General features: G+C 40.9%; 1 protein-coding gene across 6 annotated transcripts in view; it reads left to right on the top strand.

The window, feature by feature from the left end:
* nhsl2 (NHS-like 2) overlaps positions 1 to 14,627 on the top strand; it is a 120,749-nt gene extending 106,122 nt beyond the window's left edge. For all 6 annotated transcript variants that reach the window (XM_008435153.3, XM_017310488.2, XM_017310489.2 and 3 more), the window contains 6 exons: positions 3,251 to 3,433; positions 3,863 to 4,964; positions 5,077 to 6,229; positions 6,328 to 6,637; positions 6,773 to 6,890; positions 7,307 to 14,627. In XM_008435153.3, the coding sequence (XP_008433375.2) occupies positions 3,251 to 3,433; positions 3,863 to 4,964; positions 5,077 to 6,229; positions 6,328 to 6,637; positions 6,773 to 6,890; positions 7,307 to 7,646 (3,206 nt within the window). In that variant the 3' untranslated portion in view covers positions 7,647 to 14,627. The remainder of the gene's footprint in view (positions 1 to 3,250; positions 3,434 to 3,862; positions 4,965 to 5,076; positions 6,230 to 6,327; positions 6,638 to 6,772; positions 6,891 to 7,306) is intronic.
* The last annotated feature ends 4,504 nt before the right edge of the window (positions 14,628 to 19,131 follow it).

Consider the following 19,131-nt stretch of genomic DNA (forward strand, 5'->3'; position numbering starts at 1 on the left):
TTTTATGGAATTGCATGTTGTAGTTTTAACTGTTTGCACATTAACAGACAGAATGAAAAAGAAACAGAAAAAACTTACAAAAAACGTACTTATTTGGATACAAATCTAAAATAAAGCAGTAACTCATTTAAAAAATATATATATATCATAAAAACCAACACAGAATTATTTCTGATCAAGCTGCACTTTGACTCAGCCTACGTTATTTCAAAAACTTAAAGGTGTGTGTAACCCAAGTATTAGTTTTTTGGTACTATTTTTAGAAGCGGATGAACACTGATTACAAGCTCCAATTGGCTCATTAGAACAGTGTTTTTGAGAATAAACTACATGTTTTATTTTACAGAAGTAAATGTTTATAACATCATATTTGGTCCTTTAAAAATAAATCCTGTGTCTCATTCAAATTGTTGCTATTAAACCTGCTCACCTTCCTCTCCGGCGTTCTTTACGCTGAAAGCCAGCAAACAGGTAGCTCACAGACGGCTTACTGTTACCATGGCATCTCCACACTCTTCCTCTCCCCTCCATCCAAGATGGAGAGAAAAAAAAAACCCTGCCAAAAACAGAAGAGGAAGAAGAAACGTGTAAGATAGAAAACAGGAACTGTGGATGAGTAAAATGGATGACAGTGGTTGAGATAATGTGTTTGGCAGGATAGAAAAAAAAAAAAAAGGATCAATGAAGGTTAGTCACTGCTCCCTCCTCTTCCTCCTCCACTCGTCTCTCGGCCTCAGTGTTGCTGCTGTTGCCCATCTCGCTCCAGCAATTTTCATGAATGACTGTTAGCCAGTGAGAAAACGGGAGAGTGGAGCAGATTGAGAAAAAAAAAACTTTTTTTTATTTGTTGTTCTTTCTTTGATGCTATTGGTTCACGTTTGGAGTTGAGAGAGTAACCTAGTGCTGATTCTTAGGCCCTAAGTTGTCAAGATAGAGGAATTTTCTTCTACATTGAAGCTGCATATTTCTACAGTTTTTCATATTCAAGTATGATTCTCATGAGTACAGCGCTTTGCGGTTCAGTATTTGCAAATGCAGCAAATACTGAGTGGGACAACTTAAAATTATTTACTTACATTTTTTTCGTAGAACATGTCTAAAATAATCTAAAGAACATGCAGCTTAGGAAGCCAATACACCCAGCACCACAGCTAGTTAGCATGCTACTGTCTGGTGTTTACAAAGCAGCCAATCCAGGAGCGGCATTTATTCTCCCTTGAGCTGATTGGCTGTCCCTCGCAAGAACGGAAATAAGTTCTAAGATGGTTTCCACTGTGCATATTAATGCATGTTCAGGCATATTTGGAGTTTCAACTATTAAAATAGATACTCATGAGAGTTTTTATTGGAAAGTCAACTATTGTTGGGTGGCTGTGGTTCCTCAACCCTGCGAGTACCAGGAATTCACTGCACTTTGATTAAACCCAAATTATGAAATACACACTTGTTAAATTTATGGCTTTAAAGTGAGCAGCTTTCTTTATCTTTATAAACAGCACAAGTTGTCAAGTGTGTCCTGCTGGTATCAAACCTGCAGTTGGTTTCTGTACAGAGGCTAGCTTGAAGCTAAAGCCAGGTTAATAAAAGTGAGGGGGTGATGCTCCCTTTGTTTTTAGAACGTGGCTGTTTATTTTTTCTTCTTTTTTTATTTTATTTATTTTTTTGCATATTTTCCAGTAGCCATCTTTTAGTGCACACCAACAGCAGGGAGTTGCAGTTAGCAAACATTTTTGTTGGTAGGAAAATAATTATGTTTTCCTGAAATACTGCTAATCTTCCGAAGCAACAAATTTTAATTAAGATGCCACTTCCAGGAGACTTCCCAAACCATTGACGCTAGCCTTTGCTGCTGTCCCCTAAACATTAAACTTTGAAAACTTTTACTTCCCTTTCCGTCTTCATCACTAAGTGGTGGCAGCATAAACCTGGGTCCTTTCCAGTTACAGTTCCACTAACACAATTTTCCCACTTCCTTAAAATATATGTTTTCTTGTGTTTCTCATTTTTAAGAGTTGCTAAGTGAAGTGAGCCTAAGCGCTGCCCATTTGCACCAGGGAAACAGAAATTAATGGATAACTAAAGCAACTTAGACACTCTGATTATCTCAAAAAGAAATGAAGTAAAAATTGTGATCGTTCTTCAGTTTCATTTCTATTACATTTTTTTTTCTGCAGATAAAGTGCTGGTCAGTCTGGTTGTTTTTAGTGCAAAAATAAATATGGCTAAGTGCAACTTAGCCTTCATAAAAGTCGGTCACAATCGTTGAATCGCTCTGTTAGGAACTAAATTGTAATCGGGGTGCTAACCCTGACTGGTGTCAGTGTTGTAAAATAATCCTCTGTTACCTCAGCTTATTTTTCTGTTCATTTGCCCTTTTTTACAACATTTTATTTTGCAAACTTTTTTTTTTGCACACCACACCTTGAAAATAATATCGCTTCACTCAGTTGCACAATTTTTGTCTCAGATGTTATTTTTACAAGGAAATATGGAAGAAGAAATATGCAGCGGGGTGAGTAAGAGAGCCGTTTGTTCACGAGGTAATAAAGGGACGTAGCTGCTGCCTCCAATGACTCAGCGCTGACAGGACATCAAACGAACAACAGAGCAGCAGGTGTCTGTCAGCATCTGCTGCAAATCTGCCTGGGTTTAAAGACGTAAAACATAAACACAACGGAGGCTGTCCAGTTGAAATCTTTGTTCTACGCCACTTTCTTGTTTTTAAAAGAGGAATCGCACGTCACAAATGTGTAAATGTCCTCTGCTCAACAATAACCAGGAAAGTTGTTTTGCACAATTTAATCTAACCCAAAAGAAAACCATCTGACTCCACATTTAAGCCTCTCTTCTAACACTGCAGTGTCATTGGTAGGGATGCACCAATCTAAAAATGTATGCCGATATTGATGCACAATATTAATACTTTTGTTATTGATCGAACTAAGGCCACATGGCCAACTCCATTCAAAACTCGTACAACAAGGTGGAAATAAAATTTGTATTGGTCCAGTTTTACTTAGCCGAACAATACTGATATGCTAAAACATGACTAACATTGGCTGATACAGATGTTGAAACTGACATATCATTCATCCCTAGTAGTTCGTATAAGTCACTGCAGTATTTGGGCAGAAAAAATTGCAACAGAACTGACCTAAATAGCCTAAAATGTGGGAAAAAATGGTCACATTTAATGCACCAGAAGGTTCATTTCGCATGCTAACTGCCCGCTCTCGTCTGTCTCCTCCAGGTGAAGTGGGAGCAGTGAAATTCCACGGTGTCGACCTCCTGCAGCACTCCCCATCCCCGTCCCCCTCTCCTGGGGACTCCTATCCCCAGCAGCCCCACTCTCTGGAGCTCTTCACGGACACACCACATCAAAACCTCCCAATAAGGAAGACACACTCAGAGCTTGACACAACCCTGCCCACAGGTTGGTTCAGTTGCCAGAAAAACATAAGTCTGGATTCAGTGACATTTTATTTTTAGTTGTAATATCTCAATCAACACTCATTCTCGTCATAAGAGCTACTGTTTCTTACCTTGCCGCATACAAAATATCATTTAGGGGTGCTCACTATATCTGCTTTAACAATGTTATTGGGCGATGTCGATAATTTTCTACCATTTGTAATGGTTCCACATTTAAAACTGGGCCAATATTAACAATTCATGTTGATATCCATCTTGTTGCCATTTTTGTGTTTGTGTCAGGAGGGGAAATAATTAAATGCATTTGATTTTAAATATAAGATCAAGTTAAATAAGACTTCTAAAAAGAGTTTGAGAAGAATCAAATACAGATAACATTTATCTAATTGTAGACACGTTCAATTGTTTCCTGCCCCTTTGCCCCCTACAGATAACCGTTTGGGGCAACGCCCCCCGGAGCTGCTTCATACAGTAGCTATGGACCACTCTGGGTTGCTGTGCTCCAACACACCCTCATCCACCTGGAATGGCCCAAAAGGATCCACATTTTCTCCTGCTGCGTGGAATGAGACGTACAATTACAACATGAGCAAAGGTCCAGCAGTTCCTCCCAAACATCACAGTGTCATCGGTCATGCTGGCGGGATACAGGACAGGGTCATGCTGGTGAGCTCGGGACAGTCTGTGAGCTCACACTCCAGCTCGTTTACGTGTGTGACGGACCCGACTGGGAGAACAGGAAGCAGCGGGTCAGGGATCTCTCCGCCGGTGGTCACAGTGGGAAAACGGAGGGAAACAGAGGGGGCACCAGCAGACGGAGGGCGAGGGGGTGGTGTGGAGGCAGGGCGAGGAAGGCAGAGGTCAGCACGATCCATAGCGGCTCAAAACGCCTTCAAGTTCCGGGAACGTTCCCTTTCCACGCCCACTGACTCCGGGTCCTTTTGCTTCACAGAGGGGGGGATAGAGCCAGACTTGACCATCACCACTACTGGTAATGGGAACACTATGGTAATGGACCACCATCAAGAACATCATAACTATCTGGGACACGGGGAGAACTATGCCCTTCTTTACCCTAGAGGAAGTTCTGAGGATAGTGCAAGTACTACGGACACTATTTCTGTCACGGCTTCAGATTACAGCACAGAAGGACGCTTGCGCCTTCGCTCTCGTTCGATCTCACTTAAGAAGTCCAAGCGCAAGCCTCCACCCCCTGTGAGAAGTGTTTCCTTAATGAAAAACCTTGGAGAAGCTGAGGGCAGAATAAGGCATGGGGGCGGTCTTTACCGAGACGGCAGACCAAAGAGCCTGCACATACCCAGGGACAACTTCCCAGAATTCCAGCCAGATTTCCTTTTGACAAGCTCTTCTTGCTCCTCTAAAGCCAGTGTAGGGGAAAAGGAGCTGGGCCCAGGGGGTAACGATGGACCTCCAAGTCTGGAAGTCCAGCCACCTGAGAGGGAAGGAGAAACACAGATGACCTTCCCAACTCACTGGCAGCTGGGAGAGTGGAAGAGTAATGACCCCTACAGGTAAAAAAAAAAGCCTCAGATGAATAAATGTGTCAAATGTACTCCACTTTGTAAATTTTTTTTGTTAAATTATTGCCTTCTAATCATTCTTCCATTCTTCCTTCTTCCTCAGGTCTTTATCAGGCTCCAGCACAGCAACAGGTACCACAGTGATTGAATGTATGAAAGTGAGAAGTAGCTCAGAGTCCCTTCTAGATTCTCCCTCCACGTCCAGAGCCACTTCCCCTTCACAGTTATCCATGGAGACCGACCTTAAGGCTTCCTCACCCTTAAAGCCTCCAGGACTTATATCTCCCTCAAGTGGCTATTCCAGTCAGTCAGAGACTCCTACTCCAACAGTTCCCATGAATCATGGGACAGTAGGTACAACAGGGTGCAAGATGCGTCCAAAGATCCCAGAAAGGAAATCTTCACTACCGTCACCTAAGGACCCAGCAGCCAGGTCAAGACTGTCATTTGAAATGCCTGGAAATGCACATTTGGAACTGTCATCACTAAAGCCAAAGCAGAAGGCAAGCAGGCGGCATTCTGACACCTCTACTGCTGCCAAACCAGGAAAAATCAGCCCCAGTTCTTCACAGGCATTACCTATGGTTACCCAGAACGAGCTAAAGACCATTAGACTTCGGTCTGTTTCACGAGGAGATCTGGAGGACTGCCCCGATGGCGCTTCTGACACAATTGAAGAAGAGCAGCATGGCAGAGACATCAGCGACAACCCAAGCCCACCACCGACTCTACCAAAGCCTAAACCACCTGTAGCTGTCAAGCCTCCATTGCCCAAACGGCCCATGAACCTCCTCCTCAAGTCTCCTTCTCCTTCCTCCACCTCCCCTTTTGCTATTGAATCTCCTCCTGCCTCACCTGTGGAACGTCCAGTGCCTCTTGGCAACATCTACAAAGTCATGAAAAAGCCCAAACCCAAAAAGCCCCCACCACAGACTCCAACAAGTCCTGCCGCTCCCCCAGATTTGAATTTCGCCAATGTGCCACCCACTGCCTATGACCACCCATTCTTCCCTCACTCCCAGTCTCTGTTTGACCTCCCACCACTCCCTGATCCCCAACCTTTGCTGGAAGACCCAATGTTGGAACCTGAATTTGAAGGAGAGCCAGATATCCGTCCAGCACCCGAGGATGGCGGTTCACTTCCTTCTCCATGCAGCTCCCAAGAGGGCCCTGAGCTCCAAGACAAGAGCAAGACTCTACCTTCAAGGATGACAATCTCCTGTCTGGCCGAGCTGTCTGACAAAAAGAAACCCAAGGTGAGTAGGATACTACTTGTTTGCTCTAATTCACAGATGGTTAAATCACCTGCTGTCAAGCAAAGTAAAACAAACATAATTTACACTCCATTATCCAGGTTCCGCCTCCAGTTCCCAAGAAACCAAATGTCCTACTCCTTCCCACACCACTACACCCTTCCACTAATGGGAGCACAGACCGGCAGATTCCACAGTCTGACAGTCCGGTGGGTCTGCGGTCTCCAGTTGGAGCATTTGCACCAGATGACATGGCAGCTAGTTCTACTGGTCTCGACATGTCGGAGCAGGACGAAAACCACTTGGGAACAGATGAGGACAGCTCCAAAGAGTCATCTCTACAGTCATCACTCCAGGATTCCTCTCTCACGGAAATTGGAGAAAAGATGGCAAGCACTGGTATCGGGGCAGGTATGTATTCATGAGCAGTGTTTTCTGGCATTTAAGGCTCATGCAGGAACAGCTTTCACTCGTTGATTTTAACAAGTTATCTAATGTTTTGTGTAACTGAGCCCTATTATAATGGTATCCCTGTGCACTGATCAGATGATTTAGCCGCCGATGAGAAGACTGCTCTCCACATCGCTGAGGAAACGGAAGATGACTTGTTGACCAGCACTCCTACGACACACACCACCGAGGACTTATTCACCATTATACACAGGTTTGAACATGCAGACACACACACACACACGCACACACACACAATCTTCCTCTTACCACATAAGCAGAGGCTTTTTAAAAACCAAAGGCTGGAGTACAGAGTTCCCTAGCAACAGCCCCATCTACATTGCTGACCAGAGATTCTTACTTTGCCCTCTTTTTTTCTCTCTCATAGACACATTTATAGATGCAGGCACAGTCTCTAAGCAACAAGTGCTCATAGTTTTACTTTGTGTGCAGCTGAAATTTGCTTGGAGAACTGAGAAGTAAGAAAATGTTTTCATCAAAACAACAGGGGAGACAATCTTGAAATTCTTTGCCAAGCAAGCAAAAACCAAAACTACCAGTCATTGTGTAGCATTTAAGAAGTTAATGAAAAATATTCCAACCAATTGAATTTATATGACTCTCTTCCAGGTCCAAGCGAAAGGTTCTGGGCCGTAAGGAGCCCTCGGATTCTTTTGGCAGTCGGCAGAGCCTGGTGTCGCCCGTGAAGCACAGCGCCATTGTGAGCGACCATCGGAACCTAACCTTGGGCAGCAGCCAGAGGTCGAGCTCTCGCAACGAGAACTTCATGGCCCTGCTTCAGAAGAAAGGCAGCAAGTCTTCCAGTGGAGGAGCGAGGGTGTCTGCAATGGAGCTCCTGAAGAGCACAAACCCTCTAGCGCGACGTGTCACGGAATTCTCAAACGCCAATGCGTCGGCCGCCGAGGGAGGGGAGGTGCCGTCTCCGTCCGACAAACCCAACGATCAGTGAATGGAAATACAATTTCTAGACGTTGACCTGGTCTGGATCCTGTTTACTACAACACAAACCAATTCTACAATCTGCCACACACAGAGGACGGGTCCTGAACTGTCCAACCTCTGACTGACCATTTGGATTGTCCAATGAAATTGGAGCACATTTTTTGGACAAAATGGTCCTTCCTAGGGTTGGAGCTCAGTGTTTGCCTGTCAAACTCATCAGAGGAGATAAAAGGTTGTTTTTTAACTATATATAGATCTAAAAAAAAAAAAAAACTCCTGTTAAATGAGGAAAATGTATGGGCAGATGGACTTGTGGAGACGACGCTGGGAATGTAGAGATACACGGTGGATATATCTTCATTCCTTTTGGTTTGGTATTAACAACAGATCCGAATCATATCTGAATCTGCAACCATACTGATCTACCATGACACCACTGAGGACCAGGAATCGACTTAATTCAAGAAATAATTGGAATACAATTACCAAATCTGCCTGTGATTCAGTTGCTTTACAGGTGTAACACCTGTAGGCCTCTACGAAGTTGAGCGGTTTTGCGATGGGAAAACTGAGGAAGGTAAACTTGGACATTGTGGCTTCGTTTTCCTCCCCACGGTCAATGCAATAGCATAACAGCCCAACAGCGAAGTGCCAGATTGGACAAAGACAAACTGCATGGGGGATTTTTTTTTATTTTTTATTTTTTTGCCACCAAAGATGAGGCATGAGCATGTCCCTCATTTTGTTGCTCGTGCTGTGACCGTGAATCTTCGGTAAGCATTCCACAGAGGCACCAAGCGAACCGACTCTGCTTGGAAAGCGAAGCACTTTTCTTTCCTTTGACCTCAGAGGTCGTTTACATGGAGAAATCCTGTTTTTTGCCGCTTTGCATTTTGTTTCCCCTCGTCGTCCATTATCTTTTTAATCTGATTTTAGATGTTACGTTTTGCTCCTATTTTTTTATACATTCTTAATGTCTATTTACTGTATATGTTTAATGGGATTATACTGTATGTATTATGTACAAAGATAAATGGAAAGCATCTATCAACAAAGACTCAAAATAGTGTACAAAGATGTGAGAAGCTTGGACTTCAAACTGCCCATGCACACACTTTCAGCACACACACTGACTAAAGAGTCATGCTTCGAAAGGAAAAAAACAAAGAAAAAGGAAACGGCCGTCTACACGAGTTGTGTGTGTGTTTGTGTGGATGCAATCATGCCTGCCGATGTTTCTGCACAGAGATCATGAAGCAGGCCTGGTTATTGAACAGGGTTTTTATTCATTTCTGGTCTCTGGTGTTGGGGGACCAAAGAACTGTTACAAACAGACCACAGAGGACCTACAGTGAGGTTTTGTTCGTGTGAGTGTGTATAGATGGACGCTTCAACTACACAAAGCGAACATGGAGCTAGTGCACAAAGGTTTGGATGGTTTTACGTTTAACGTGAGGTGTGCCTCCCCAGTAGTTTTCATTAGAGCTTGGATGTGTGGATCGTCAAACTGCATGACCTTAATAGATTACAATGACCTACGTGAAGTTCTTTTAGGTGAGTCTTCCTGCTCACTTGTCGCTTTTGAAATGATCCAAGTCATCCTTTTGGCTTAACAAGACGAGGTCTCGGATTAATTTAAAGTAGACAGGAACCTAGCTGGAATTTCAACAATTGTCGCGGATCACTAAAAGGCTCAAGATGAGGTTCGAAAACCTTTTCTCCAATCATTAGGCCTTAATTCAGAGGCATGGGGTATAACCAGAGCAAATGTAGAGACTGGATATGTTTCATGGCAGAGTAAACTTGAAATATTCTTCCACCTTAATTTTGGTTGTTTCATACCCAACAAGTTCTTTGACCATGCATTAGGTTTTAATCCATCAGCGGGAAATTTTGTATGATCCACTCATAGTTTTTTGGAAGGTATTGCGAACTCTGTTCAACAATATCTAGTGACAGGAAATGCGGTAGCTTGTCTTGCTTTGATCAGAGGTCATAATTTGACAAAAATCTGACAGTTTTAAAGGCGATACCTGTCTGGAAGATCAGAACCAAACCCAATAGGCTCATCAGAAATCGTCTGTCCATCCATCCGTCCATCCATCCATCCCGGCTTGTCCTTGCTTTGCACAACCTAGACAGTTTGCTTTGTGAATTAAATCATGACTTGTAGCCTTCACTATAACTATCTTTTTAAATCTCGAAACATTTTAACTTCTTGTAGATTATTTTGGCAAATGTGCTTCAAACCTCTTCCATTCCTTTTGCAACCAAGGTGGCATATGTATCCACTAATGCTGGTTGATGCATATTTTACACATACCAAGGAAAGAAAAGTGAACCAATATAAAGTTGAGTATGTACAGGGGCATGAAGTGACTTGATTTTTGGTGCAAAATAGATGTAGGAAGGAACAAAATAGGCATGCACATAGGAAGGGGTGAGCGCAGACCAGTACTGTTGTTTAAAACAGTATAGAGAAATTATCCCAGTGATAATTAGAGAGGTGAAGTTTGTAGCTAAACTGTCTACTTGTGTTGCTTTATTGAGAAACTTTGAAAGCAAATGATTTGGTTTTCAATTTGGAGAACCAGAAAGAAACCCTCTCTTACACCCACCAGGCCCCTGTTGGCATTGGGACCTCTTAGGCTAAAACCATAGCAACTGCAGCTGTGGAGCTCCTTCCAAGCATTCCTTCTATCAAGGCTTCGATTAGAAGCGGACCAGAGCAAAGTAGAGCCTGCCGTCCAGTTTCCATTTACCACTTAGAAGATTTTCGTAAAGGGGTGAAGGAGCCGTCACTGCCACTTTCTTTCCTCATTCAAATGCATAGTTAATAACCCAAATGCTAACCTGTTTCTGCAGAGCTCACTGGACACATTTCCAGCCCAGAATATCCTGGTTTATGTCACAGTGCCGCATCAGATCAGTCAAGCAACTGGAGTGGAACGGACTTAAAGGTCTGGACCAGTGATTCCGCCTTGCACTCGCATCTAAATGATTGTGGAATCTGTTCTATTTCCAAGATTAAAAATGGCTTCCATAAACCTTAACATTCCAAAACAAAAATGTAAATAAAATAAAAAAAGATTCTGGAGTCGTGAGGAGCCAACTGTGCAAATATTGTTGTGAAGGAGTAGAACGGCCCCGGGGACTCTGGCTTGTCGGACTGAAGGAATGCTGTGAGCCTGCTGCGGCTTTAGCAGACGAAGTGTTGAAAACTGGTTCAGAATGAGGTTCCCTCCGTCTGTCCATTGGCGCTACAGCAGAGGGACGCTCCAGGCATCGAAGAGGTTCTGTTTGTTTAGCCTTCCCCTGTGTACGTTTTGTCCCAGTGACTGTCTGAGTCACCCGCATCCCCGACCACTCCCAGCACTCCTCCTCCTCCTCCTCTCATGACTGGGATCCGTCTCCATCTGTCTCTTTTGCGCCACTGTAACCCCCTTCATCTGGCAAAGAGCGAGTTCTCCTTTCCTCCCTGCATCCTCCTCCATTCTCCCATCTCTCCACCTCTTTTTTCCATCTCATCCACCTCACCGTCTCTCCTTCCCTGTATCCGGTCTATGCATCCGAGCTCAGTATTAGAGACGGCACAGGATGAATGTCAATGAAAGGACTGTTAGAAAACATTGATGCTGTTTTTCCTCTTTTGTTTTGATTTTGGAAAATGCAAAATGTGAGCTTTCCTTTTTCATTATACCATTAGCTCCCACGTAACGCGGGATTCCTACCAACGAGTGAGAGAATGAATGACTGAGAAAGGGTGAATGGATTTTTAAGAGGTGTTTTTGCGTGAAGGACCTTGACTTTCAGAACTGTGAACACAAAGATTATTGGTTCTGAATTCGCGTGTGGATGAGCGGACGAGCAGCTTTCCAGGCTCCTAAACCCGACTTACCCCCCTCCCACCTCCCTGCATGGATGGACCGCAAACCCAGGAGGGAAAGCTTTCATCTCCCGACTCTTGCTTGGCAAAGTATCTCTCGGTGCTATTGAGTCGGAGCTCCATCTTGTGGACGAAAAAAGAAGCATCACAAAAAAAAGGCAAGGGGAAGAAAAACACTCTGTCTTTCTTCCCAACAATAGTCCTTCAGGTATTCAGTCATTTTGGGAAGAAAAATACATAAATCCATTTCTGACGACTAGTAGAAGTGATGCTTGTTTTAAATATTTAGTGAATGACAACGATAAAACTATAGAACTCTGTGTTTGTTTGCCTTGTATACTGAACTATGGGCGTTGCTGCAGCAACTTCTTGGTCTCTTTGTTTATGAATTTCATTTTTATGATTTCAGTTGCCTTGGTGATGGAAATATGTGTTTTGCACCAAAAATGAATGACATACAGCAGGCCCAGAGGAGAGAACTTACATATATACCCTAAAAGACATTTATGTAACCTTTTCCCTTAACCCTATTTATACACACATATGAAGCTAAATAATCCTCAGACTTCTCAGACAGGTTGATTGGGGGGTAAAAAAAAAAAAAAGAAGTTTTATTTTTGAACTGAGCCCAGATGAATAGGAGCCAAATCAAAGAAGCAGAAGGAAGGCGATGGTTCCATGTGGTTTGGACGCACAAATTCATCTTAAAAAGGAAAAAAAAAAGTGTAAAATTGTTTGGACGGCCCATTTGTGTAGCACATTAGCCGTCCACGGTGTGTTCGTAAGACAGATTCCTATGAAGCGAGAAGTCAGGAGCGGTACAGACACGCCAAATCATATGGGTACGGTGGCAAACAAATAGGGATGCGTTCCCTCATGTAAAGATATTCTCACTTATTATGAAGAAGAACACGACGCGCTACGTTACATCTGGTGCGCAGCTCCACAATCAGCCGAAACCTTACCGCCAACACGGAGCTGCATTGGTGCAACAAACCGACGAGTCATGAACCAGCGCAAAGAGCCGGACTGCGTTTGAAAAACCCCCGAACCAAAGAGCCGAGCTCTCTCTGCCTGCAGCACTAAGCTAAATAATAAATAGAAACAAATATATTGACAGCTTATTATATTGGAGAATTACATTTCTATAAATATCTAATAAGAGGACTATATTGAAGATTAACTATTATTCCCCCATTAAATGAAAAGTGCTATTTTAAAGAGGAGTGGGGGTTTAACTACTCTACTGACCTTCCATTTATTTTTTCTGCCCATCTCAGCTGCATAAAACTTTATTTACAGAACCCTCTACAGTTATCGGTACCCATAACATTTAATTGTTTATTGCGGTAGTAAAATATTGCACTGAGCATTTTAGCAAAAACTCCTCTAATTTAATTTATACAGTGAAAGTGGAAAAAAATCCCACATCACAATTTTTGGTGCCCATAAGAAAACGTGTAGTCAATAATGCACCTGAAGCAACTGAATACAAGTGAAGCATTTTATACTCTCATGTGGTTGATTAAAACAGAAAAGCAGCAAAGAGTTTAATCTTTGTGTCACTGTGTCTCCATAACAACCGTTAAAATCAGAAACATTGGGGGTTTCCTGAAATCTGCAGGGCCTAAATAAAGAAAATAGATGATTTCTCAAGGTTTAAATTCACTGGTTAAACTACATTTGTTTAACAAATTTAGTTTGGGTTAAGTTAAAGAACCACAATACGTTTCTTTTAGCTTTCCAGTAAAAAAAATATACTAGACATTTACAAAAAGAGAATAAATTTTTAATGAAGTTTCTATGGCAATATCATATGAAAACATATTTGTTACATTTAATTGTAACAAATATTACTAAGTTTGCTAAGTGCTAAGTTTGACTGCATTGTTGATCATCATTTGGAGGCCCTTAATTAGATATTTTTTTTTGAGAATCTTGTTACAGACTTTTCGGTTTCCGTTTTTGTAGTACCTTCCTCTGCCACTAGAGGCACGAAGGTCAAAGTTTAAGTTTGACTGAGCTGCCAAATGTGGCATCTTTCAGACCTTTAATCAGGAGAGACTAAGCAAAAAATTCTTCAAACCTTTGAAATGTTAACTTTGTTAATGTTGGTCAAAACTCTGTGCAAAAGATTTAAAAGCAGGGGTGCCAATAATTGTGTTAATGGCCATTCTTAAAAGAAAATAAAGGTGGAAAACACCAAAATATATCTAAATGTGGGAAGTTTTTCCCAATCAATAAATCTACTCAAATTAAAAGCTACTTTTTCTTTTTTTTGTGTATGAGTTTGACACAAAAATATTATTCTAGGGCTTCTTACACATCTCTACCAAGGGCACCAATAGATAAAAGTGGAAGATTCTATATTATATTAGAAAGTGAGAGAGGAAGCTATTTAATGGCTTGTTGGAGGTGCCAGTTTCACCACTTGATAAATATAGATGATGTAGCTTTAGCAAAACTTTTATATCAATTATTGATGTTTTTTAGCTGCAGATGTGAATTATAACAGAAATTATGGATAAACTTTTACACAAAGATGGACAGGGAGGGATTCTGATACCCTCTGAATCCTACTTACCCCACTCCAATGAGTTTATGACAGGCTTTCCAATTAGCCACCTCTTGATCTGTCTGAACCCAGAGTTCTGGACGTCTGAAAGCCCCAGGAGAATGTCGAGGCTGCAGTGTTTGGACCGATAAAGTTCTTGTTTAAAGAGGGCAACATGAGCGAGGTCTACCTTCGAGCAAAAACAGTCCCCTAAACTCAGTTTCTAACGCAGCACTGTCGCTGTGAAGGCAGCTTCTAAAGACACACACACACACGTTAATTAGAGAGGAACACAAGCAAGACAGACAGCCAGATTTATTTGAATGATTCTATTTTTGTTACATCTTATTAAAAGTTTTAAAAAAGTGTATTTAAAGGAATATTCCATGTATGTATTGAATATCCTCTGTTTCCTGGTCCCATCCGACGGTGTAACCTGTAGCTGCAAAGTGGTGTCCCACACAAATGCTCCTCTCTGCAGCTATCCAATGCCAATGTGATGACAAATGTTATTATATCATTATAAATAAATTATTTTTCTTGCCTAAGCTCTCGCTGTGTTGCAGGTTGTGATTTTTATTTCGAAGGAGTTAAAAGAATTTCGTTGTTGGTCTCAAACGTCATCTTAATAGGATTTTATGTGGCAGAGAATCACAAAGTGGTAAAGTGGAAGGAAATTGTTTACATTTTTTCCCCCCCATGAGATGACGAGAAAAAGAAGCGAAACATTCAATCTGTTTGATTGGAGCTAAAACAAAACAAACCCAAAAAAAAAAAAGAAGACTGTGTGCTCAGTTTTAAGTAGGATCATTTTCACATAGTCAGAAACGAGGAGTGGATTACGGCGTAACGTTGTGTTGACTGAAGCTTCTCAAGAGCGAGCGCCGCAGCCGCTTTGTTGTTATCGACGCCTCGTTCCCTCCTGGATCCACTAATCAAAGATTCATCATCTGTAGAGCAGGTTTGTGGTGGGTCGTTCCTCCTTTGATGTGTGAAGCACAGGACGGTCCCAGCCCGGGGGGCGGGGAGGGGAGGGGGAGGAGCGCGTCTCGGTTTGTGTCTGTATTTGTCTTCAGAACATGAAAGCTGCTGGAAGTCCAGGGAGAGTCGATTGTTGTTTGAGCATTTACGAGGCCTGCTCGGCTAATTAGCCGTCCTGAACTTGTGTTGCGCAGGGCAGTTTATGAGGAATGTGTTTTCCAAATGGAGTTTAGATGGTTTGAGATCATACTGTGAGATTATCTAACCTCTACGGCTAACTCTGACATGTTGTGTGACCTGCTTTGTACCTTTTGAAACAAACGACAAGAGTTGAAGGTGAGCTCAAGAAGGAGAAGTGGGCGGAGCAATCCAAAATTTCGATAAGATCGATACCAAGTCGATACTGGACTGATGCCAGCGTGATGAGATTGATATTTGTTTCGGATTCCATCTTGAAATATAGTTTTATTTTTGGTTTGTAGTTTCTCAACTTGATTTTCTGTCAAATTATTGTTTGTTTTTTTTGCACTTTATTAAGAAAAAATGCACACCAATCATGTTAGTATGTTTTTAAAGAAGAATAGAAAGTTTTGTAGATAAACTTTGAATTATTTTATTCAAACTTAGGACAGTATTTTCACAAAGGAAAAAAACCCCAAAAAGGTCAGAAGTTTGATATATCAACATAAAAAGTATCAGTATTGGTATCAATATTGGTATTGGGGACACCTTGTGTATTGGATCAATACAATATGCAGTATCACTTCTATCAAGAAGCATTGATGCCTCCAGATCAATCTCTTGGATTTCAACATACTTGCAAGCGCTTCAATTTTATGGAAGTAAATATGTGCCATCAGAATTTGAATAAAAAATGCATCTGAAACTTGAATGTTGTATATTTGCACTTACTTTTTCAATTAGAAAATTAATTCAGAATACAATTTTGACCTAAAAAAAATTCAGTGTCATTATTTGTACACGTTTGCAATTTTCATTTGTTAAAAAAATTCACATTCCTATTTCAAAGTGATGACATTTTCAATATATATTTTTTTCAGTGTTAAAAAAATTCAGCATATAAAAAAATTCAACTTTTAAAAATTCAAATGCAATATTTTCAGTGTCCTAAAAATTCAACTTGCTCAAATTCGCTGTCTCAAATTCAACATCTAAAAATTCGCTGTACAAAAATGGCGAGGTTACTTCAGGTCACAGACATTAGCAATCGTTGTCAGATTTCAACACTGAGCTAATCACATGACCTAAGAGTCATATTGAAGAAATACCAGCATCACCGAGGCTAGCGACACATGGAGGCGAACGCAAACCCAACGGTGAGTCTATGCTTTCATATTTCTGTAGTACATTTTATTTTGCGCATGAACTTTGATACATGACATTAAAGCTTGATTTAAAACACGGGTTTGGGCCGTTGTTAATCTTACGCCATGTAATGCTGGCATATTAGTTCTCGCTACCTGCTAGACCTCCACCCCCTTCTCTTGGCTGTCCTACGCCCAATTTTCCCCTGTTTTATTTAAAAAAGAATATCACTTGCGCCAAGTCTAGAATCTTTAAAGATAACTGATGGGTGGCGACTTTCCGGGTTGTTTGTATGTTGTCTTAGGTGAGACTGATCAGGCGGTCTTAGTAAAAGTCGTAATTTTCCAGGAGATGCTACCGCTAATGTAGAAGCTAATATGGCTGCCTTGTGTGCTTCAAGGAGGGGCTGTGAACTCTTCCGACATTAATTGATTTCCGACCTACTGATTTCAAAATAGTTTTTTTATTTTACTGACAATGTTTTTGACATTTTTTTTCTTTTTTCTTTTCAAGGAACATATGGATCATATTTTTGATAGACTCCATGATCGTTTGGAGCCATTTCTATTTCTACAATTACAGATGGTCCTGCAGTCAATCAGTTGGCCACAGGTGAAGAAGCAAAGTGATGACGGTGACGACAACGATGATGTCTTGGAAGCAGAAACTATGCAGGTGACAGGGTTTCTCCATCAGTTTCTCAAAGAAGGTAAAATGTCTGTATAAACATTTGGCCAATGTTTGTTATTTTGAGAATGATAAATAACAAATGTATTATGCTGGTATTATACCAGCATGATTTTTGAAGGACATCACATTCATATTCATTAGTTTCTTAGATGGAAAAGACATTCGCATAAAGTCATATCTCAAAGTCAGCTTTATGAATGATTCCATCTATAGGAAACTCACCATGTATCTAAAAAAAATTATACTTTTCCTAGCATTTTCAGACAATCTGCACCAGCTCATGAGATTTTGGGTTGGCTGGGAGGCTCCATGGCAGGAACTGAAGCCTGAAGTAGTGCAGTCAACTGGACCAAACCACAAGCCCACTTCATCCACCTGCAGTGAAAGTTTACGCCTTTCAAGCCATTATTCTACCTACCAGGCTCTGTATGCTGACATGATGGTGTCTTAAATCGGTTGGGACTGGCTTTGGTCTTCTTTGAGAACTCAGTGCATTGGTGTGTCATTTGTTCAATAATTGCATTTCAATATGGCAATTAAGTAAAATTACAAAGTCGTTTTATTATTAGCTTCTTTTTTTTTTACAAATACTATTCATCATTCACCGCAGTCTTGACATTAAGTTGTGTTCTTTGAAGTGACGACTAAGTACCTGAAATGTTTGCCAAGCATTCCTGTAAATCTTAAATGTTAGAGTAACTATGTTCAGAGTTTCTGAGTCAGCACTGTTTGTACAGGAAATATGAAACGGAAACTGTTTTTATGCAATATTTTATTGAATATTCATCTATGCTTGAAGTATTAGAAAATAAATGACATAAGACAAACTTAACTTTTCCATTCTTATAATGCAAGAAAATTAAGGTCCTACACACCTGTACCTACTAGGTTCCTTTTGAGGAAAAAAAGATCAACTCACAAATGTAGAACATTTTAGTTCTTTAACATGTCTACCATAAAAGCACTATGATTCACTTTTCCAAAGCACAAATTTTACCTTTGTGGTAATATGATCAGCACTTAGCTTTACATTTCATAAATGCTGAATTTTGAAACTGGACAACTTTCACAGAGTGAAGAACTGTTCACAAAACAGAACTGCAGCAATATAAATGTCACAACCAAAAGACAGTGATGTGCCTTTTGGGTTTACTGCGTCTCTTAAGTCCATTTGTTCGTCAGTCAGTTGCACAACTTGAATTTGGTACTGTGACGTTTGACTCTTCCTGAAGAGGAAGCCCGCTCTCCTCCCATTCAATTTCGGGAATCTACACCCTGGAAAACACAAAGAAGGGATCAAGAGAACTCAAAATGTACTTGATTGCAGATTCCTATGTAATAAATTAAATGAATGATAGTATACATGCTACACGTTAAATTATCCAATTAAAATGCACCTCTATCAAGGCACTGTGGGGTTCAGGAATTGAATGTGTCTAACTTAATCAGAATTTGCTTTTAATTACAACATTAATCACAAATTTTAGCATAGCTCAAACATTCTTTGTAACCAAAGATATATTTTGGAGATACAAAGTAGTGGGGATTAAAATGATTTTAATAAGTTAACAGCTGTACTTGCAAGCATATATTTTCTTCAAAATGAGTTAAAATCAATTGAAAAAACAAAGGAGATTGTTTCTAATGTTGCTAGGTAACAGAACGACGTTTTGTACCGCAAAGTAAAAAGAATGTAAATTAATATATATCAACACTTGTCAGATAAGAGAAGCAGCCGTTTGGATGACGCTATAATGACCATAAATGTATAAATTTATTCATAAATGAAGTCACATGAACAACACAGTAGATGAACAGAATGGGGTTGTGGTTATAATTAATGTCGGAAGAGTTCACAGCCCCTCCTTGAAGCACACAAGGCAGCCATATTAGCTTCTACATTAGCGGTAGCATCTCCTGGAAAATTACGACTTTTACTAAGACCGCCTGATCAGTCTCCTCTAAGACAACATACAAACAACCCGGAAAGTCGCCACCCATCAGTTATCTTTAAAGATTCTAGACTTGGCGCAAGTGATATTCTTTTTTAAATAA

This window comes from Poecilia reticulata, chromosome 18, assembly GCF_904066995.2.
Source record: "Poecilia reticulata chromosome 18, P_reticulata-male-v2, whole genome shotgun sequence".
NCBI classification, from domain to species: Eukaryota; Metazoa; Chordata; class Actinopteri; order Cyprinodontiformes; family Poeciliidae; genus Poecilia; species Poecilia reticulata.